This window comes from Akebia trifoliata, chromosome 8 (genome assembly GCF_017979445.1).
Source record: "Akebia trifoliata isolate Shusen 1 chromosome 8, ASM1797944v1, whole genome shotgun sequence".
Taxonomy (NCBI): Eukaryota; Viridiplantae; Streptophyta; class Magnoliopsida; order Ranunculales; family Lardizabalaceae; genus Akebia; species Akebia trifoliata.
Window position 1 is genome coordinate 42,592,035 of NC_141382.1, and position 23,604 is coordinate 42,615,638.

Here is a 23,604-nt window from a genome sequence, read left to right on the forward strand (position 1 = left end):
TTCAATTTTCAATTAAAAATTTTCTTTTACTTAGAATAATGAGACCCACTTTTAAGTAGGATATAGATCACATAATTGCCTTTCACAGGCTTGGTAACCATTCAATAAAGCTCTCCATATTAAATATGTTTTTAATCTATGAACCCAATGCCACTACATGTCCCATTCGAGTAAGGTATTTTGAGCTTTGAGGCCATCAGAAAATCCCTCCCTACCTCTACACACACACACACACACACACACACACACACACACAAATCATTTACCTTTTTCTCCAAGCTTACCTTTTAAGCATTCTTCTTGCAATTTTAATTATTGATCAAGCATGTAAGAAGATCTATTCTTTGGAACAAACAATCAACGGAGCTAGAAATCTTTTGACACCACATGCCTTAGTTACTGTGAAGTACCACACTCTTACTTTGTTTATAGTTTACATATCAATCACCAAATTGTTCTCTGCTACTGCTTTTGGATTCGATTTTGAGAAGAAAAAACAAATCATGTTTTTTTTATATAAATTAGCATGTCTGACTCTGTTTTTGTTTTTTCTAATTTAATAATTAACAATACAATACAACCTAGAACGAACACTAGTATTTTCCTGAGATAATTGCACTTGAAAGTCCACAAGAAGAAATCATACATCCATTGGCATAGACCAAGGGGTTGGAGTGCCATTCCATGATCACAAGGTAAATAATCTAATTGATCTCATCATCACATGAATTCAATGAAAAAAACAAGCTCTAATAGTCAATATCTTCTTGGGCGTCCTATACATGAGAACCCAACACCTTCAAATTTTGATGGCCACGGTTATCTAATTGATTTCATTTTTGGTTAGGAAGGTGTTTGATTTCTATTGGGTTTGTAACCCCTCTTACCGTGGCATCGGATTTCATTTGGGTTCATGGTTATAGTTACCTGGTGATAGCAAGGTGTTCAATTTCCGTCATGGTTTATTTGGCCTCTTGAGATGGTGGCACCAGATTTTGTTTGGGTTCATGGTCATAGTTTCCTGGCTCGCATACTGATTGATTTATGGTCCACAATTAACGTCACAATGTCTCACAGCTTTGCTCGGTCTATTTACGGAAGGAAGAAATGCTCGCTGGACCTTATAAATTGACACATTTGTATGAACTTCATGAGAATTTTTTAGAATCAGTTTTTTATTTTTATTTTAATGGTGTGCAAACATTTTAATTTATGTGATCTGAACATAAACCTTCCTGCAAATTTATTTTCATTCATGCTTGATTTACTATTTTGCTTAAAAATTTATCTTTGTTCTTGTAATAATGGGTATAAATTGATTTGGGAGGGACGAATTCGGCTGGTCCATGCACACCAATGAGTGGCAGTGGGTAGTGGTAAGGGTATTCTAAACCCAAACCCAATCTGTTTAATAATCGTGTCAAATCATTAAAGCCCAAACTCAACTTATTAATCAAACAAGCAGCAACAACATGACCCATATAACTCATTTAGTAAATGTATGAGGTTGTGGATCATGTTCAAGTTGACATGTGTAATAACCCATGAACACGATAAAGTTACGACTCAAACACAAACACATGTGAGAGTCTCCCACATTTCTCACTATTGAATGTTCTAAACTTCTAATTGTTTGAATTCATCGTTTTCATCCTAAAAAATTAGATTCTTGACATCTCAATTGAGTTTCGGAGACTTCATTCTGTTGGAAAGGATTTAAGAAGGAAGAAATCATTTTTTCAAATTGTTTTCTCAATTTTTAGATGAAAATTAATCAAAAATGATTCTTTTGGGTTGAAATTATTTAAACAAACCATTATAGTTTTTAGTCAATCTTTCCATATATTTTAGTTGAAATTTTTTTTAAATTAAAAATAGGTGAGTTTTACCAGTGTTAAATTCTCTACTTTTTTTATTTGAAAAGTGGTGAACTCGACAGTAAATTTCACAAAACATAAATTAAATTTCATAATAAAAAAATTTATCAAAATTATTAAATGGGTTATATATGGATCAAGTTGTACCCTATTCAAAATGTCAAATCAAGTTAGTGACATGATAACTATGTGTTAAAAGGGGTTGATAATTTTAAAGAAAAATTATTTAAAGGACTCTTGTAGAGGGACTTTTTTTACATAATCCCTAAGTTTTGGGTGGTCGCTTAATAGATCATGTAGTAAACTTTTCTTTTCTTAGCAACCCCTGGACCTCATCTCCCTCATTTCTCACAATTGAATGTTCTAATCGTTTGAACTTATTATTTTTATCCAAAAAAATTGGATTCTTAACATCTTAATTGAGTTTTGGAGACTCTATTATGGCAAAAAGGATTTAAAAAGAAATGAGTCATTTTTAAGGGGTTTTTCACTTTTTTTTTCTTAGTTTTCAGATGAAAATTGATCAAGAATGATTCTTTTAGATTGAAATTATCTAAACAAGTCGTTATATCAAGTGTTTAGTCAATCTTTCTATGTATTTTAGTTGAAAAAATTTGAAAATAAAAAATAGGTGGATTTGACCCAGTGTTAAATTCACGACTTTTTTATTTGGAAAGTGTTGAACTCGACAATAAATAGTGGTTAGCTAAATAGTAAAATTTATGAACTCGATAGTAAATAAAAAAATGGTGAGTTCACCAATAATGAGGGACCATTTAGAAAAAAAAAAGTTTAGTAAATGTCCTGTCAAGTGGCAAGCTACTATAAAAGAATTTAGGCATTATTTAGAAAAAAGTCTCTTCATGAGGGTCTTTTAAGTAATTTTCCCTAACTCAAATCCGAACGTGACTCACTTCCCAAACGAGTTAGATGGATCGGTTCGCTGTGGTGTTGGAATTGCCACCCCAGCACACAATGACTAAAACCGTCTTTTACATAAAGATATAAAAACAAAAAATTGAAAGAAAAAAAAAAAGGTAAAAAAAACAAGAAGAAAAGCCGCTCACTCTCTCTCTCTCTCTCCTCTCCTCTCTCACTACGATCTAAATTCAGTCTTTTAGGTTTTTTGAGTGGTTTTGGTAATACTGTTTCCAAACTCGATCTCCTGCGATCGTCGATTTCATCGAACATCCAAATCTAGATCTTTGAGGTTTCCGTTCGTGGTGATTTACAGGAGGTACGTTAATATACAGACATCGATCCATAGAACACCACGAACAATTGAATTTGAGTTCTCTGTTTAGTCTTCTATTTGTAGAATTCTCTCTAATTATATCTTTTCACATCTTCAATTTATCTGTTTCTTTGCGGAAGTGATGAGGTAGTCAGGTTTCGATCAATTTCTATGTGGTGTTGCTGGTTTGTGGACCAGGAACGCAAATCTTAGAGTTAAAAATGCGATTTTCTGCGTGGGAATACTGATTCGTTTAAATAAACTGTTGTTTTGAGCGATTAAATATTGGATTGTGGTTTTAGTTCGATCTTAAAAATGGGTTTTTTTTTTGGGTTGACTTGCTTATGTTATTTGGGATGAATGAATCGACCTATATTGGTTATATGTTTGATAAAATTGCTTAGAACTTAGTGTTTCTCCGTTTTCAATTTATCTGCAATGGCACATAATAAAGCTTTTAAATCACTAGTCCCAGTGTTGAGCATGATGGCTTAGACCCAAACATCCCCAAAATCTCAAAAGCTTCACAAGGCCTTGTGCCTAGTAACTGCCCAATGATACATTATGAGCAAATCAACCTAAAATACATCCAACATAGTTGGTTGTATCTGAATTATTTTAATGAGCATCCATTGGGTCTTTAACGTGGTTTTTTAAATTCTTTTTTGGGTTCTTTTAGGCAATGTAAATTCTTTTAGGCCATCAGATGCCCTTAAAGATAGCTTTTGCAAGTCACCTGTTTGTGGACATGTAGAAATAGGTTTAACACCTTTCTTTTGTACAAAAATAAACAATCTCAAAAGTTTTTTTTTGAACAGTATTGGATGTATTATGTATTTCCAGGTGGAAAGCAATGGTGAAGGTGACCATTACAAAGTAAATGCTACAAAACTATGGAGCCTTTACCTTAAATATCTCGTACCATCTAAGCAATAGGTCTTCAAAGAAAACCCTCTTCAACTCATCCAACAATTTGCAAAATAATAATAATAATAATAATAAAAAAATCAATGACCTGAAATGCTTATAATTTGTTCTTGGACCAACTCCTCTTTTCATTTGAGAATCCAATTGTTTCTCTCCTTCCATAGACTCTAACAAGCAACAGATGGTAGTAAGTACCATTTTCCTTCCCTAAAAGCATGAGATTACCAACTCTCTAAGAGAGACCAAACTGACAAAGGAGAACATGGAGAATAGTGAAAAACTATCATGAAACAAGACCACACTAACCATGCAACATTTGTAATGGATTACAATATGGTTGACTAGCTTATCCAAAGATTTGCACATGGAAAAAAGTTGACTGAGATGATACTATGAGCCAAAAGGCCATCCAAGGTTTGCGTCTTGTTCCAGACGACAGACCATATGAAAAAAGATACCTTGGAAAGATTTTTGCTCCAAAGGATAAACACTGGGAAGTTTGAACGATCTTCCCGTCATACTAGAGATTTATAGGAAGCTTTACTGGATAAATCCTTATCCCTAGTGTTATCCTATATTTGATGATCCTCTTACCTTAATGAGATGATTTCATTGGACATTTGATCAATGAGACCAACGTCAAATTGTATTTCTCTATTATTGAAATTTCTTCTAAAGCCAAAATACCATGATAACTCATCTTGAATTGTATCATGAACTTGTTAGTAGTTTCTTTGAAGATATTGTTCCTGCAAAGTTGACACAACGCACTCAAAATGGTTTGTACTTATGGTCCTATAGAGTTCATTGTCATAGGCTCTTTCTAGTCATCATAGAGCTAAAGTCCTATTGAGTTACATGATGCCCAACTCCTAGATTTTGGAAAAATGACCAGAATGCCCTTATAGGAAAAATAAAGCACCAATTGATATTTTTAGCATTCTTAAGGAAAATACTATGCTCTGAACTACATTTTTTGGTTTCACTAATAAAATATCTTTAAAAAGATCATTGTACATGCAAATTAAGAAAAATGTAACAAAAAATCAAAAGCTTGCATGCAAATTAAAATGAAAGGTACCATTATTTTAGTAAAATAACTACAATTAATTTGTACTATTTTTATTGAATTAATTAATTTTACTTAAAAAAATAAATTATAATTGATTTGTATACTTAGATATTCAGTTTTTTGTTCTTGAATTTTTTTGCATATTTTATGACCACTCACCAATTTTTTGAGATGGAAAAGTTTTTACTATATTTTAATGATTTTAAATTAATTTTTAATTAAATGAATTATTTATAATTAATTTTAAATAGAGGGACATAGATGGAAATTATAGAATTGATGAAGGGAAAGCCTTAAAAAAATTACGCATGTTTTGCCGGGAATTTGCTTTCTTTGGGAGTTGGAAGCTGGTCCATGCCAGCTCCACCAGAACACGCAGCCAGCTCCCTTGGGAAGCTGAAAGTGGAATTCAGGAGCTGCTTCCATATTCTCAGAAGCGCTTCCATATTCTCGTAGTAGTTGGAAGCTGGATCTGGGAATTGTTCCCAACGGTTATTACGTTATTACATCTTCATTGCTACACTTGTCTTATAATATATGCTTGTTCTTTCCTTCTATAAGCATCACCCCCAACCCCAAGGCAAAAGTAATCATCCTTGAAACTATTTCCTTTTATCTATGTGCTTTAAATTTCAACGTTGCATGAATTCTAACTGTTCCAGCTGGCATTATTTGATGTAGAAGATGTCGCACATATGTGATTCCCTATTTGACATTTACAGATGTAGATGATGTTGCACATGCCCTTTAAATTTCTACATTGCATGAACTCTAACGAGATATTGGGAAAAATCCTGTCATACTTTAGCCATACCAAACAAGATGTTACAGAAAATGATTGGTAAAGTCACAATGAATCAAAGATGATTTATTGATTCCCTGGAAGTTTTCCAAGGTAAGCACATGTTCGGGACCCACTATGGAAATTTTTTTAGAATGGCTGTACGCATAAAAATGACGCCTGGGAAGAAATATAGGTACGCCATACTAATTTGATTTGAAATGAAACTTGCTGATAACCATATGATGTCATCATGTAAGACTGTATGTAACCTTTGGAAGGCCACTCAAGTACATTTGCTATCACCATCTACTGAATAAGGATTTCTTCCAACCATGCTGAAAGAGTAATACATTAATCTGATCATTCAAATTTCATGAGGAATTGAAGGATCATTGCACCATCCCAAATCTGATCCTACCTCCATTTCTCATATGCCCTACCATATGCTGACACCTTGGTTGGAGAGAACTTCATTATATTCTTAATCTTGATTTTGTACTTCTAAATAGTGCATCACTTCCACTAGAGGATATTTATCCCCTCCCTTGATCTCCAAAGACCCCCTACAAAGGCTATAATTCGTGTGGATCTGTTTGAACCCAGAGCTCCTCAGCTTTTTCGGACATTAGACATTTCATTCCAACTATATACTTTTGGCATTATTAGTTCCACCTCATTACTCAATCCTAGTACGAATAGAAGCCAGAATTGAATAGGGCTAACAATATTAGGTAAACTAAAGAGATTATAGATTTGTTGATTTTGGTAAGCAGATAATTTACTGTTATTTATCTTAGAAATGGGATTGGAAAAATTGTCCAGAACCATACCGTTCAGAGGCATGCTAAATATCATTATTACAATCTGACATTATAGTGAGATGTATCTAATACCATGAATCAGTATTTATGCTCTGATTTTATGTTCTCCTCTCTATGTTCCAAGTACAAAAGTTTAATAATGTGTCATATTTGGTTTTGACAGGTTTGGTGCATGGATCTGTGAATAGTATAAGAAGATAATACAAGTAAAATGCGACCCATGGGAAATGAAAAGCCTGGAACTCAAACTTTTCCAGGAAGACCTACTGCCTCACCCTTTGTTACTGCTCCCCCGACAACAATGCCCTTCTTATCATCCAGGCCTACGGTTGGGTCAGAACCCTCTGTTTATGGAGCTCCAGCACCAGCTAGGTTTAGTGGTACTTCTATGCCTCCCCCTCCCTCATCTTATGGTTCAACAGATGTGGGTCCTTATCAGCGTTTTCCAATTCCGCAGTTTCCTTCGTCAGCTCAACCTTTTCCTCCCTCACGTGGTCCACCATCTGCTGGACAGCCAATTCTACCCCCACCTGTCCCACCTTCTGCAGCTCCAAATATTTTGTCCCCAACTATTTCCTATCGTCCACAACCCCAGATTCCTTCAGTTCCAGTGGGATTTCCACCTCAAAATGTGGACCTTCCGCCATCAAGAGGAAATGCCCCCCAATCTGCATTAGAGTCATCATTTTCTGCTCACAATCCATCTTTGCATTCATCTCTGCATGGATATCCCTATAGGCAAGCTGGTCCAATTAGTCAACCACCTACACAAACACCCCCTTTTCCTGCACTCCAAGGAGGCTATGCACAACCTCCCCCCCTAACAGCTCCCGTGAGCTTGAATTCAAGGGAACAAATGCAACATCTCGGTGGAGGACCTCCGATAGGTACCCTCCAAGGATTAGTTGAGGAGTTCAACTCGCTCTCTGTTGGTAGTTCTGTTCCAGGATCAGTTGATCCTGGAGTTGATTCTAGAGCACTCCCAAGGCCATTGGATGGTGATGAGGAGCCACCAAAGACCTTTGTTGAGATGTACCCCTTGAATTGCGATTCTAGATATTTACGGCTCACAACTAGTGCTATGCCAAATTCCCAGTCATTGCTTTCGAGGTGGCATTTGCCTTTGGGAGCAGTGGTTCATCCACTTGCTGAAGCTCCTGTTGGGGTTAGAAAACTCTAAACTCAAGCTGAGATAGTTTATTATGAAGATCCTATAAGTTACCAGTTCTTTTGATGCTATTTCTATTTTCTAATGTGTTTACTTGTCGACTATCTGTTTCTCACTTTAGGAGGAAGTCCCTGTAGTTAATTTTGGACCAACTGGCATTATTCGATGTAGAAGATGTCGCACATATGTGAATCCCTATGTGACATTTACAGATGCAGGAAGAAAGTGGCGCTGCAACATGTGCTCCTTGCTTAACGATGGTAGATACCCAATCAAGTACTTGTCCGTTTTCAAATTTTCTGTTTATGCTTATAACTCGACCTTTAGTTATGGTTTTGGTGCTTTGAGGCATTATTCTTCAAAGAACAATTTTCTTTCAAGCATTTTTTCTTCAGGATATCTTCTCTAGATCTGTAATTTTCATACATGACTCTTTGTGTGGCTGGAAAAAGATCTGTAATCTTGTTTTTTTCCCCTTAGCATAGCAACTTATATCAGAATTTAAAATACCAATTGTAATGGATATGTTTGTTTTCCTTAACTTTGCATTGCCTTCATAAAGGGAGTAATTCAATAAGATCGGGAAATACCTTTGAAGAAATATTCTAGTTATGCATATGAGATTTGACAATCTCATGGATCAATGTTGTCTTAGTTGAATCAGATTGAAAACCATAATATTTAGGATTGAAGTTGAGTTGGAATTTAATTGCAAGAACATGCGATTCATAAAGATTTTTATTGAGTTATAAAAATCTTAAGCCATGGAATATTGAGGCTCAAGGCTCTCAAGAAAAAGTGAAGATATGGAATATTAACGCTTTTGGGAGGTTTGAAGTCAAGAAAAAGTGAAGAGAAGGCTGCCTTCCAGGTATGTTATTTTCCACAAAATTTATGAGTTGGATAAAAGAGAAGAAGTGGGGTGTTTATCTGCGCAAGATAGGGTTTCTAGACTTGATGTCAAGGAAAATTTCAGAAGATATGCACAATGGAAGAACTTTGTTGGGTAAAAAAAAGTTTAGGGTGACAGTGCCATAAGAAGGGGATAGCAATACTAGATTTTCCATGGTATAGTGTATAGTCATATGAGGAATAATCACATTTCCAAATTGAGGGTCTATGCGGAGGTGATGGAATTGGAAGAAAATATTAAAGAAGGTTTGCTGAGGAGATCCTGTATCGACTTGTGCTAGATAATCGAGAGTTTGAATCTACAGTCCTGGAGCAGAAAGGGTGATTAGATAGGCCATATCAAGAACTGGTGTTTCAGGTTATTGCTGCCATATGTGCTGAGAAAGTGCGTGGGCCAAATGGTTTCTCTGTGGCTTAATTAGTGATTTGCCAGGAGCAAACCATGTGCCACTTAAGCTCTTTCTCTCTCTCTCTAACTTGAAGGGGCAGTACATGAAAACATTTTCTAAGAAACTACAGTTCCACTTGGTTTTTAGATGATACTTGTTTTAGGAGAATTTAGTTTCCTGTGTTTTTCTTGAATATTGATTCATGGAGATCAGGACTGTTTCATTACTTTTGCCTTTTTTATATTCTTTATTGACTCTTGCTAGTATAAGAGTGAACTTAGGCCATCTTCCAATGTCATTGTCTTTCCTTACTTGGTGCAAGATAAAAATGCTAATCCATTTCAAAATCCATGTTCAGTTCCTGGAGAATATTTTGCCCCTTTGGATGCGAGTGGGAGAAGAGTTGATGTCGATCAACGGCCTGAACTTCTAAAGGGTAGTGTAGAATTTGTTGCTCCAACTGAATATATGGTGCGACCTCCAATGCCACCACTATATTTTTTCCTCATTGATGTATCACTATCTGCAGTTAGAAGTGGTATGCTTGAGGTGAGTACTTTGTATTACAGACTTTTCATGCTACTGCCCCTTGTACACTGACATTCATTTGGAGTACAGTACACGCATGATATGATCAACGTATCGAACATTTTTTTCCTGATACATGATTAGCTGTGAAATCTCTATACCAAGAAGCAATATTTGTTCTCATTTGCATGTGCTTGTCTGCCTTTACTTGATTAGCTGGCAGAATAAGAAGCTGAGAGTTTCATGGATCTTAGACACAGATAAATGCAACTGACTCATCTTCTTATTCTTCTTCTAAATGTGTTAATTATAGTTTTTGTAGTGATTGCTTAGTTTTTGTTTCCGCTTTTGGGTTTTGGGCGTGTGTTGTCCTTATAGGCAGATCCTTCTCGACCTTCTTTCGTAAGACTCTCCTTTTCCTCTGATGATATTTACATTTATAAAAAGAAATGGTGTACAAAAAACACTCCTCATAATGCCAATGATAAAACAACTAAGTTGGCCGAAGAGGGTGCATGTAAGCATGGTGTTCCTCTATTCCCAAGGTCACATTTTTTCCTATCAAAAGGAAACGAAAATTGTTTACAGTTTGCATTTTCTTCATTTGGTTTTACATGAGCATATAGCTTCAACATTTTTTGGCAGATTGTGGCAAAGACCATAAAGTCTTGTCTGGATGAGCTGCCTGGCTTCCCACGAACACAGATTGGATTCTTAACTTTTGACAGCACATTGCATTTTTATAATATGAAGGCAAGTGATTCTTTTTACCATCAATGCTTTTCTGTGAGCTTCTTGATAATATATGCTCAATTATAGTGTTTTCCTGCGCCAGTCATCTTTGACACAGCCTCAAATGATGGTGGTGTCAGATCTGGATGATATATTTGTACCATTGCCAGATGATCTCCTTGTCAACTTGTCCGAATCAAGAAGCGTGGTGGATGTGTTCCTAGATAGCTTACCCTCCATGTTTCAGGACAATGTGAATATAGAATCCGCTTTTGGACCAGCTCTTAAAGCCGCATTCATGGTCATGGTGTGTTGCCTCTTACTAAATGCACACCTAACTTTTTTGCTAATTTGATTTATATTGTCCGTGTCACATGGATTTGGTTACTTAGACTTTGGGAGCAGTAATTTGGTTATTGAATTACTTCACACTAACATGTGATGTTCTTTCCCAACAGAGCCAACTTGGCGGGAAATTGTTGATCTTTCAGACAGCACTACCGTCTCTTGGTGTTGGCAGGCTAAGATTACGTGGAGATGATCTTCGTGTTTATGGAACAGATAAAGAACATGCACTAAGAATACCAGAAGATCCATTTTACAAGCAAATGGCCGCGGATCTTACCAAGTTCCAGATCGGGGTGAATGTATATGCTTTCAGTGACAAGTATACTGATATAGCTTCCTTGGGTATGTTTTCTAAATGCGAGGGATTTATCTTATATCGGTTGCATCCTAATTCAAAATTTATTTTCTTGTGTAGGAACTCTAGCAAAATATACTGGTGGCCAGGTGTATTATTATCCAAATTTCCAAGGGACCATTCACGAAGAAAAGTTGAGATATGAATTATCCAGGGATCTTACAAGGGAGACAGCCTGGGAGGCTGTAATGCGTATAAGATGTGGAAAAGGTCAATGAATAAAGCTTTACTGCTTTCATAGGAGTCTCAATCTTCACTGTTTTCTTAGAAGAAGCTCTTTTGCTTTTTATTTCAATGCTTAAACAGAATTTTTTTTCTCCTTGTTCAGGGGTGCGGTTTACCACTTATCATGGACATTTTATGTTAAGGTCCACTGATTTATTGGCACTTCCCGCTGTAGACTGTGATAAGGCCTTTGCAATGCAGTTATCTCTGGAAGACACTTTAATGACTACCCAAACCGTATTTTTCCAAGTTGCTCTGCTGTATCCTTCAATTTTATGAACAGTTGTTGTTGAAGCGCATGTTGAATGTCCTGATACCTATATTATATATTTAGCTTTTCTTATCAGAAATATACGTATGTATAGGGTCAGGATCTTTAGACAAAGTTTTGTCCTATATGGCAAAACAGTTTCGGAATGGGCTGATTTTTTTGTGAGGATGATCTCTATGGTGAATAGATCATCCTCACCAAAAATCAGCTGATTCTAAAACTTCTAACCCTATGAAAAGTGGGTATAAATTAACGATTAAAATGAACAGTCCATGATTCTTTTTGTAAACTGGGGCTAGCAATTTCAGAATCGGCTGACTTTTTTGCAAGGATGATCCCCTCACCATAGAGATCATCCTCACAAAAAATCATCCCATTCTGAAACTTTTTGCCCATATAAGACAAGTCTAGAACTTTGTCTAGAATGTTGTCTACGGATCCTGATCCATATATATATGGGTTGGGTTCGACAGCCAAATAGATAGCCAAAGAGATGCCCAAAATGTACTAACCATTGGATATCCACAGATCTAACAGCGGATTTTGTTTAAAACAGCCACTTAACTTGCATGTTTTTTAAGTTTCTCACTATTTACAACTACCTTCCCACACGTACCTAAAGAAATCAATCATTTTCCTAACCCTCATCTTCAATCCCTCTGTGTTCTCTCTTCCCTAACCCTCCTCTTCACTCTCTGTGTTCACTTCTCTAGCACACAAATTGTTGACGACGCCTCACCTTTTCTCTCTCTCTACATGTCCTTCCTTGATCTCCATTAATGGCAACGAAGAGAAAGAGGGTTTCAAGATCTATGTCAACCATAGGTTTTCAATTGCATAGATTCATCGAAGGAGGAAGAAATCATTTACCCAGAGATAAATTAATTGATAGTTCGATCAATCTAATTTTTGTTGAGATCCATTTGTTTAATTATCATCTTCTGTAGATTTATGAAAATAATGAACTTTTGTATGATTTCTGGAGTAATCTGATTATGTTGCACTTTGTAAGATGGCTTTCTTGTTTGTTTAATTATATTGTTAATTTGGGGAATTCTTATGACCTTGGAAAATTCCATTAGATCTAGTTTTGTTTAATGTTGGGAGAAATTGGCCCACTGTTGTTGCAAAGGGAGAGCTGAATCGTGAGAGAGGGTTAGGGAACACAACAAGACAAAGAGAGATTTGTTTTGTTTTGAGGGTTTACAATTACACAGGGAGGTGATTGCAAATAGATAAAAATTTAAAAACCACCTGAGTTAAGTTGCTTTTTTAAAATAGATCCACCATTGGATCTGCAAATATCCAACGGTTGTTAGAATTTGAGTATCTCTTTGGCTGTTTATTTGGCTGTTGAACCTGACCCTATATATATTGGAAGCGTTCGGAGGCCTTAAAGAGAGCCAAACATTGTGCCAAACATTTTTCAAAATAGGGATTAGAAGTTTCAGAATGGGCTGATTTTTTGTGAGGATGATCTCTATGGTGAAGAGATCATCCTTACCAAAAATCAGCTCATTCTGAAACTTCTAACCCTAGTTTACAAGTTGAAGAATTGTGGACCGTTCGATTTTTGTAAACCACTTTTGATGTGGTTAGAAGTTTCGGAATGGGCTGATTTTTGGTGAGGATGATCTCCTCATGATAGAGATCATCCTCGCAAAAAATCAGCCCATTCTGAAACTTCTAAACCATACATTGAAAAAATGTTTGGCCCTCTTTAGGGCCTCCAAACGCCACCCTATATATATATAGGGATATATCTTTTTAGAGCTAAACCAATATTAGTGGTTGTTGTGCTGTCTATTTTGCTGTTATATTACTTTTCTGTTTTGGGTATTCAGTTTCTTAGCCATGTTTTTAATTTATCATCTAGTATAAATTTTTTTGAATTATATACGTTATATATTCCTCATACCAGATTGTACAAATGATGCATATGAAGTTGGAAGCTTCAATGGGCTTTCCCTTTTCCTTCAAATAATGGTTGGATGCAAGTTAATGTGGAATGCAAATCAAGTCGATCGTTCCAACGGAAATTTTGTAATTATTTAAGTTTTCACTTATTTGGGTATAGATTTATTGTTTTATAATTCGGGATTATTTTTAATTAGTTTTGACTTTTTTTTAGGTTATTTAGGAGTTTAATTCAAGTTTAGGTACTATTCACGTCATTTTTATTTAGGTCTTATTTTGAAGGGTTAAAGCTTGTCGTATTGGGTTATTTTTTGGGGTCATTTGATAGGTTATTCAGTTACCTATCCAACGAGCCAAAAAATTTGTAATTCCGATGAGTTTTGAGGAAGTTATGGTCAAAATACCGATGAGATTTAGCTCAAAAGAGAATGTGGAGATTGATCCCATTTGTGGTTTGTTGGGGTCTTTGATAAAAGAGGAATATGAGGACTTTTATTGCAATGAAGTGCCCAATTCATGACGTCATTATTAGTGTGAAATGTTGACAACCATTTACCCCAAAAGACCGATCTATTGGAGAAGGGAGAACAATGAATATAAGAGGGTCACGGGGCTTGACTTATGTCACACCCGAGTGTGGAGGAAAATATACACTCAACATGAAAGGCCTCATTTCTTTTGGTCTAATCTCTTCAAAAGTTTCAGGGCTTGTTCTTTGAGGACTTCGAATTTAGTTGGGAGCAAGTGACTTAGGATTAAAGCTTTTAGCCCTTTGTCGTATCTTTTATCACTAGTTGTGTCTGTGGTGCCTTTTTTATGCTTCGAGTTCTTCGTAAGATCTTATAAAAATCTATGTTATCGTGATTTTATTTGGTTCCAGATTGCATCTACTACTACATGTTTTATGCCTTATCTTGCTATTTACTTTGTTGGCTAATATTTTTAGCATTCTATATTGTGAAAGGAGTTCCATTAGCTTCACTAAATGTTAACTAGTATTTCATGTTTGAAGAGCTCAACCCAATGCTTTTTTTATTTTATTTTGATAGATATCAACCTGATGCTATTAGAATGGAAAAGAACTGAATTCACTGTTTACTACTAACTGGTGCTTCCTTAGCTAGCAAAAGATATACCTCATCATCCGCTGAGAGACGTATCAGAGTCCTTACAGCAGCAGCACCGGTGGTCACTGATCTTGGAGAGATGTACCGTCAAGCTGATACTGGTGCTATTGTTTCTTTGTTTACTAGGCTTGGTAGGATTAAAAGCTCTTGTTGTTCCATGCCATTCTAGAACTTAATCTTTACACTGGTTTCTAGTTCTTTCTTCTAACCCCCAAAAAAACTGCAGCAATTGAGAGAACATTGTCCTATAAGCTGGAAGATGCACGTCACTCCGTGCGTTTAAGGATCGAGAAAGCCCTTAGGGAATATCGAAATCTCCATGCTGTGCAGCATCGCTTGGGGGGCAGGATGATATATCCGGAATCATTGAGATTATTACCTTTGTATGGATTAGCACTATGTAAATCCATGCCTCTTCGGGGAGGATATGCTGATGCTCAGCTTGATGAGCGTTGTGCCGCTGGTTATACTATGATGACTTTGCCCGTTAAAAGGTTGTTGAAGCTTCTCTATCCTAGCTTGATTCGGATTGATGAATATCTTTTAAAGGTATGGAACTTTCCCTCATTTGTCTGTCATCTTCTGCAATGGTTCTTTATTTTGTCTAATCCTTTTTCTCCCCATATAATTGTTTACTCTCTTAGATTACAAAACCACATCCCATTTTTGCAGGCACCTGCTCCTGCCAATGACTTGGGGAGCTTGAAAAGGTTACCGCTAACCATAGGGAGCTTGGATTCCAGAGGCCTTTATATTTTAGATGACGGGCTTCGCTTCATTATTTGGTTTGGTAGAATGCTTTCATCTGATATAGCTACCAGTTTACTTGGAGTAGACTATTCTGGCTTCCTTGACCTGTCCAAGGTATGGTACTTCATTTTTATTAACCAAGGTTGTACAATTTTTGGTCTGAAAAATGCTTTGTGCTGGTTTCTCAATCGTTTGTTGAGATTACTGAGTGTTGCACTTTAGCTACCTTTATTCACGGTTTATTATGAATATTGCATAATATTTGCTTATTACTTTTTTGGCACCTCCATTCTTGGTTGACTGCAGAAAGTTTCGGGTGATCTTTTTTACGTCTGCCCCCCTTAAAAAGCAGGGTGTAATAATTCTTAGAAGAGTTAGAATGTAGACAAAAATTTCATTCTAGTTACTTTTTTCATATGTCTGGTATAGTTAAGAGTTTGGTCTTGGTGGGAGCTGTTTTTATCTGACCTCCATCAATGCTTTTATGCACAATTTTCACATCTCATGGCAATAGCATCCTCAAGCTTCTGCTAAGATGCTTCATCAAATGCTTTCAATTCACCATGATTGAAACGTGTTCCTTCTGCTAGGATACTTCATCAAAAGTTACCAAATCCAATTTGTTTAAACGCGTTCCTTGCTAAAAGGTAAGTACTCTAATTTTATGTTTTCAGCGAGTCAGTGCAGTTTGGTCAGGTTAAAGTCACTGAAAGATGTTATAAAGAAAGAGGCATATACCTTTGGTTGTTTGAATGTTCAGATTAGGGTTGGAGTTGACCTTTGATAATCATGAAAGGAGAAGATGATCAAGGTTGAATTTCGTTGGCATCATCTTTAAAAGAATTGGACAGCACGAAACTGTTATCTTGGAAGCATAAAGTAAGTAACTTAGATAGGTATCAATGTTCTTGAGTTGTGGTGGAGAGGGGCTATACTAACTATAAACATTGAAGCAATAGGGATAGCAGGTTCAGTCACATTAGAGATGCTTTTTTCAGTTTTTGTTTCATATTTTACAAACTAACAATAGCCCCCAAGTTGCAGACACTGACACCATGCCTAGTGATACACTTCATGGTTTTTCGTGAAAAGCTTGAGGCTCTCAAAGAATTAATTAGGCGGAATAAAGACTCTTTTGGGAGGGTGGATGTCCAAAAGAATGTCGTGTTTAAGAGTATAGAGGAGTTGGATAGGAAAGAAGAGTCCAATCCCTTATCCCCACCCAAGGAGGAGTTGTGGTTTAATCTCAAGGTAAAATTTCAGAATTTGGCAGTTTTGGAAGAGATTAGCTGGAAGAAAAAGTTAAGGATAAAATGGCTAAAGGAAGGAGATAGCTAGGGGTGTCAATGGATAGTCGAAAATTCGAATTCAAAAAATCGGATTCGAATTTGGATAGTTTTGTATATTCGAATCCTTATTGGATATGGATTCAAATATTAACATTTCGAATCCGATTCGAAATAATATATAATATAATTTATTTTATTTTATTTATTTATTATATACATAGTATAATATATAATAGATTTTTTTTAATAATGAAAAATCAATTGGATAACGAAAAATTGTGTTTTTTTTAATATATAAATTATTCGAATTCTAATTGGATATTATTCTATATCCGATAGGATAATCAGATTCGAATTCGGATAGAGTTTTAGAACATCCGTCGGATTCGAATTCGAATTCGAATAGCAGATAAAAATTTTGGATTCGAATTCGGATATTGCTGTATTCGAACCGATAAGCATCCGTTGACAGCCCTAGAGGTAGCAATACCAAGTATTTTCACCAATGGCAAATGCTCGAAGTCGGAATAATTTTATATCAAAGCTAAGGGTAGATGGCATTTGGTTGGAGGGGGGGAGGATGTGGCAAAGGGGATAGTTGATTTTTTTTCGAAGCTCTATGCAGACGGTCATTGTAGGAGACCAAGGCCGAATCGCTTACAGTTCGACAACATCTCTCTCGAGAAAGAGATTGGCTTGATAGACCTTTCGAGGAAGAGGTGTGGGACACTATAGTGGGTATGAGCAGTGACAAAGCACCAAGGCCGGATGACTTCCCCATTGAATTCTTAAAGCTTGCTGGGAGGGCATCAAATCTGATTTTTTGGCAGTGGTGGAGGATTTTCACGGGGAGAGTTTTCTTCATTATGGGTCGAAATGCTCGTTTATAGCTTTGATCCCTAAGATCCTTGGGTCGGAAGACATTAGGGACTTGAGGCCGATTAGCTTGGTGAATATGACCTACAAGATTATCTCGGGCTTGTTAGCTAATAGATTGAAGTCAGTAATTCGGCATTTGATAAACCATCTCAAGGGGCGTTTGTTAGGGGGAGGCAAATACTAGACGGGATGCTCATAGCAAACGAATGCATTGACTCTAGGGTGAAGAATGGAACTCCGGGTGTTGTTTGTAAGGTGGATCTAGAGAAGGCCTATGACCACATGAATTGGGACTTCTTGAGGTATTTGTTGAATAGAATGGGGTTTGGAGACAGGTGGCTTCGTTGGATATCAACATGCATTGCCTCGGCCTCTTTCTTAGCGCTTGTCAATGTAACACCACATGGTTTCTTTAGGAGTTCTAGAGGCATGCGATAGGGGGATCCTCTATCACCGTTCTTTTTTATCATCATGGCTGAAATTCTTTATCGCATGCTAGAGAGAGGTGAGGCAACCAATGACTTTACGGGCCTTGTTGTTGGTAGTGGTGGGCATATGGTTTCTTACTTGCAGTTTGCTGATGACACCTTGGTATTTATAGATGCTTCATAGGAACAATCAAGGAGACTAGGAGGTTTATTATGTTGTTTTGAAGCAATGTCCGACATTCTAGTCAGTACGAGGAAAAGTAAAGTTTTTGTGGTCAGGAGAAACAATTGGGGACCTTATGGTGGAAAGGGTGAGTAGAAAATTGGCATTGTGGCAGGCTAACTATCTCTCGGGGGGGGGGGGGGGGGGGGGGTTACTTTGATCAAGAGTATTTTATCTAGCATCCTAGTGTACTTCTTATCGTTGTTTGCATTGCCTTGAATGGTGGAGTTACGTTTAGATAAGTTAATTCGATACTTCTTATGGCATGATAAGGAACGGAAGAGGGGCACCATTTGGTGAGTTGGAAATGTGTGACAGAGTCAAGGAGAAATGGGGGACTTGGTATTAGAAGGTTCAGGCCAGTTAATTTAGCTTTACTTGGTAAATGGTTATGGCGCTTAGGTGACAATGAGGATAGCTTATGGAGACATGTGATAACCTCGAAGTTTGGGTCAAAAGCCTTTGGGTGGGAGAATGGGACAAATAGGGAATCACATGGGTGTGGCATTTGAAAAGGGATCTTGAAAATCCTTCCCATGTTTAGAGCGAAAACTTGTTTTAAGGAGGAAAGAGGAGATAAAGTTAGATTTTGGGAGGATTCTTGGTATGGCCACGGACCGCTTATGGAGGAATTCCCCTCCTGTATTCGATGCCCACAAAAAAGGGTCTTCCGGTCTTGAGCTTTAGATGGTGGTCGGATAGGTCTTGGAATTGGGATTTTGGTTTTTAGAGAGATTTTAATGATTGGGAGTTGGAGGCGGCTGGTAACTTGGTCCTTGTTACTAACTCCTACCCTTTTCAGCCTTATTGTGATGACTTCTGAGTCTAGCTGGAATCCAAAGATGGCAAATTCTCTGCAAGGTCTTTCTATAGGTCTCTTGTTAACATTGGTCACTCGCATTTTCCAGAAGTAGCAGTATGGGGGCCCAGAGTGCCATCAAAGGTGGCATTTTTCAGATGGACAACAGTGCATAACGAAATACTGACTATGGATTTCATCATGCATAGGGGCTTCTGTGGAGCTAGTTGCTGTCCTATGTGCCTTCGAGATGCGAAATCAGTGGATCATGTGCTTATGCATTGCCAAGTGGCAACTGAGGTTTGGAACCATTTCTTCAATCTGTTTGGCATATCCGGATGCTTCCCAAGTTCGGTGAAGATGCTGTTCGAGTCATGGCTGAATGTGGGGAGTCTTTCCCTGGTCCCAAAAGAATCCTATGGCGTTTTACACATTGCAATTTGATGGGGCCTTCGGTTGGAGCGTAATAGACGCATATTCGAGGCCAAAAATGTAGATTATCGATCTCATGTGCTTTCAATTTTAGGGCTGATGTTCTTGTGGTTGAAATTGTATAATGAATTTAGAGGTTTAAGATTTGAGGACTTGGTGTTTAGATGGGAAGAGGTATGCTGTATTTCCAGTAATTAAGCACTTGTATCTGTTTTGTACTTGATTGGTCATCTCGACTGACCAAGTTTTCATCAATAAATTGTTTGCTTATAAAAAAAAATTATGTCATAGCTCTTGATAAATCCTACTATGTTGAAGGTTTAAATTTTGATTTTGTCATACATTTCAATTAGCTTGAAAATGGACATATTTCAATCTATGTGAATTTTAGTTGGAAAATTAGAGAATTATTATAGAAAATTTTTAGAAGGATAGTTTGATAGGAAATATTGCTTAAAATTAGGGAATTAATAATAGGCAAGAAAAGAAACCCATAAGTCATCATGTCAATAAAGAACCATTTGGAGTAGGAAATATGGATAACTTGCATTAGGTGTATACTTTGTTTTTTATTTGGGGTGGGTGAGGGTAAGCCTTTTTCTATGAGATTAGTAACTTGGTACTGGTGGGAATTGAACCTAGGTCTCATACTTTACCAATTTTAGTTTTCACTTGAGAATATGCATAATGGGTCGAGATATTATGAGTTCTTGACAACAAATTCAACACTTTGAAATGAATGTGCTCATTGGGTCCACGATCCACATGGAAATGAGACAAGCTTATTTTTTGTGGGAATATTCTCCTCGGCATGGAGATTATTCTCATCAGAATAAGCTCATTCAGACCTTTCTACTTCATCTAAAAAGGATTGCAATTAGAAAAAATTTTAGAAAATCCATTTTTATCATCAACTTAAATGCCATAATTAATGTGATTAGAAGATCATCTTCACAAAGAGTCAACCCTTCACTTACCTCGAGCCCCATGAATGTGGGCCATTTTAGCATGTTGAATTTGTTGCGCCATAATATTATTGAGAATGTGAAAAAGATCGAATGCATTGACTAAAATTATGAAATGAATATTTAATCATGAGAACAGACTCAGAACTCATCATGCTTTGATAGACAACCATTAGGAGTATGATATCAAGAAAAATAATATTCAATATTTTTTAAAACTAAAAAATAACACAATTTTTGGGGTCCACATGATGTTTTAAGGTGATTTTCAGTGATGTTGATCTTCATGGTGATGAGACCATCCTCACAAAAAGGTAGTCTGTTCTAAAAATTCTAACCTGACCAAATATGGAGTTCAATTAATGTGAAATGGCCTGCTCAGATAAAGTTAAAATTATTATCTACTTTTCATAATGACTTTTGGGTCCATTGATATACAACTTGAAGTCACTGCCTAAAAAATGCCACATGCCACACTTTTGTGCCTAGTGACCCTTGAATTCTTGGTCAACTCCTTGATAGATCTACTTATACCCAAAATCAGTTTCATTTGTAATCTCTAGCCATTTAATTCGAGTATCCCAGAAGTGGTAAATGCCAATGGCTAGAAATACGAACTAAGAATCAATGGCTAGAAATAACCAAAAAAAGCTATTTTTGGTGTGTATGTCCGCCAAATCATTGTGGTGTCAGTGGGCCTGACAGAGCGCCACATACTATTTAGGGGGGAGATGGTTTCGTATCATCTCATTATGTCTTGGTCAAGATGCCTTGAGTTTGGCCGAGATCAGTACAAAACATTGAATGCCTTGTCTTTTCTCCTGAACGAGATACTACCATGATTCGAGATTTTAAACTTTGCTACTAGCGACTCTACAAGTTCTCTAATTTTATTTTTTCAATATTTCAATTATGAAAAATAGATTATACCATTGAAGTTAGTATGCAGTATATGTTCTAAATGACATAGATGCTAAAGTTTAATTATAATTCACAACAATCAATCATCTTTATATATAAAAAATTGGCAAATTAAAATGTTTTAGTAATGTTCTGTTCCTGTCCCAGTGAACCACCTGGTATTGCGCTACATTTCACAAAAAATGTCAAAACTTGATAACATTTGGTTCCATCAAGACAGATTTTTCTTTGTTGTTCCACGTGTAGTTTATGCGATTGTAGGAAAGGTTCATAGGATATTACATGATAATGCTCATACCTCTTCTTCACTAGCTGGTCAAGCTGGGCCAGTTCTTGTTACGAAAGGTAGTTAGTGGTGCCTCAAAATCTAGATGATGATCAAGTATCGCTACCAGGAAAATTGACCGTCATAAAGAAGTCCTGTTTCATCTTGATTCCTCCTCACCTGCATGTGTTGTAAGTTGTAACTAAGCTTCTCCTCTACAAAGGTAAACTATATCTTTGGCTACAATGAAGCAATGTCCCATATGCTTCCTCCCCACCTGCATGTGTGAGTTTGCTTTTCTATAAGTCAACATCCGTTTTCATACCATATATATCTCTCCCAATTCCCTTGACTGTTTGAATTTTCAATACAGTTTTTGGCTATACTTATTTGCTGCTTGTCTTGTTCTAGTTTATGCTAAAAGTTGCAATTGAATATTTTCATGTGTTACTTTTACCTCCAATCTATCCAGTTTCTTTTCAATCATGAATATTTGTTTACTCATGCTGCATGTTTTGGACAGGCTGACATTAACTAGTCAATGTATCGAGGTTATATATATATTTTGGTTCGTCTGATGGGAGTGAATGAATCAATATATCGGCCTCCAGCATTCTAGTTGTTGTTCTTTTCATTTTTTGTTATTGTTATTCCAATCGTGATTGGCTTCTTTTTTGCTCCATTAAAAAGTTATGTATCCTTTTTATGTTATCTCCATCCACTGCCTATGCTCTCAAAGAGTGCAATTGGAACATTCAATGGTAGTCATGAGTTTGGCTTAGTTCTCTCTTTTAGTCACTATTCTTTTGAATTTTGCGCAGAATTCATTTTTCTTTATTTTTATTTTCTTTTTGATTTGTTTTTGCAGTTCCAACCAATCTTTGGTTTATTTCTTGTAATAATAAAAAAAATCCTTCTGATTTGTTCTTTTGTGCAGGGTAACCTTTGTGAATATGACAATGAGGTGTCAAGAAAGCTAATGGGGATAATAAAGAGATTTAGAGAGAGCAACCCTTCCTGTTATCAGCTGTGCCATCTTGTAAAACAAGGTGAGCAACCAAGAGAAGGTTTATTACTACTTGCAAACCTTGTTGAGGACCGGATTGGAGGAATCGGTAGCTATGTTGATTGGATTCTACAAATCCATCGGCAAGTCCAGCAAACTGCGTAATATACAGGTAATGATCCCCATTACCTTATAACTTTCATTTCTACTTGTTTTTTTTTTTTTCCTTTTCTTTTGCTAGATGCTTTCCCCAATCAACATAATCCATGAGAAAGGATGAGGGTACTCAAGTTTTAAAAGTATTAATATTACATTGTTGTGCTATTGGATTCTTCATTCAGATCAAAGAAAAAGTCCCATCTCCAATGCTTAGCATTAGGTTTTTTTTTTTTTAATAGGTAAAGAGGTTTCATTAATAGAAAGACTGGTGGATGTGAAGTGGACCATCCAGAAAGGAACAAAATAGGAAAAACCCAAAAAAAAAAAAAACATAAACATTAAAGCAAAGCCAATTTGCTTGCTGAGACTCCCCGCAACTCCTTGAATCCTACCAAACAAGAAATCCTGGAAGTAGCCCTAAACTCTTTAAAGAGTTTAAAAATTACACATAATGACTTCATTAACACCAAGCTCCTTTCCATCAACCCGCCTACTCCTTTCTTTCAAACCCCCCAAGCATATACCGCAGCATGCTCCACATAATTCTCTTCCTCTGAAGGATGAGAACACTAACCTTGAAATATATGGAGAACCAATTTGGAAAAACCCAATCAATATTCAATATCCATGAGAAAAATGAAATTAGTCCAGATTTGACTTGCATTAGGATTTTGATGCACGACTTCACTTTGGGTTTGAAGTTTACAAGTTTATAAATTTTTAAAGTCTATTGGCTTCCCATTTTTCATATCTAAATAGTCTCGGTTGTTTCCATTGTTGCAAGTTTCAATCTTTTCTACA

At 36.5% G+C, this 23,604-nt stretch overlaps 1 protein-coding gene across 3 annotated transcripts in view; it reads left to right on the forward strand.

Annotated features, from left to right (window-relative positions):
- Window positions 1-23,604, forward strand: part of LOC147396936 (protein transport protein SEC24 A-like) — a 99,241-nt gene that overhangs the window by 74,692 nt on the left and 945 nt on the right. Inside the window, exons 1-14 of one of the 3 annotated variants that reach the window (XM_086452267.1) lie at window positions 2,938-3,114; window positions 5,833-6,005; window positions 6,879-7,880; window positions 8,005-8,143; window positions 9,543-9,733; window positions 10,358-10,465; window positions 10,548-10,751; window positions 10,903-11,134; window positions 11,208-11,357; window positions 11,476-11,632; window positions 14,691-14,818; window positions 14,914-15,236; window positions 15,360-15,551; window positions 22,576-22,816. In XM_086452267.1, the coding sequence (XP_086308393.1) occupies window positions 6,927-7,880; window positions 8,005-8,143; window positions 9,543-9,733; window positions 10,358-10,465; window positions 10,548-10,751; window positions 10,903-11,134; window positions 11,208-11,357; window positions 11,476-11,632; window positions 14,691-14,818; window positions 14,914-15,236; window positions 15,360-15,551; window positions 22,576-22,809 (3,012 nt within the window). In that variant the 5' untranslated portion in view covers window positions 2,938-3,114; window positions 5,833-6,005; window positions 6,879-6,926 and the 3' untranslated portion in view covers window positions 22,810-22,816. Of the gene's footprint in view, window positions 1-2,937; window positions 3,115-5,832; window positions 6,006-6,878; window positions 7,881-8,004; window positions 8,144-9,542; window positions 9,734-10,357; window positions 10,466-10,547; window positions 10,752-10,902; window positions 11,135-11,207; window positions 11,358-11,475; window positions 11,633-14,690; window positions 14,819-14,913; window positions 15,237-15,359; window positions 15,552-22,575; window positions 22,817-23,604 lie in introns of those variants that run through there. The other 2 variants (XM_086452265.1, XM_086452266.1) reach the window with 2 other exon arrangements.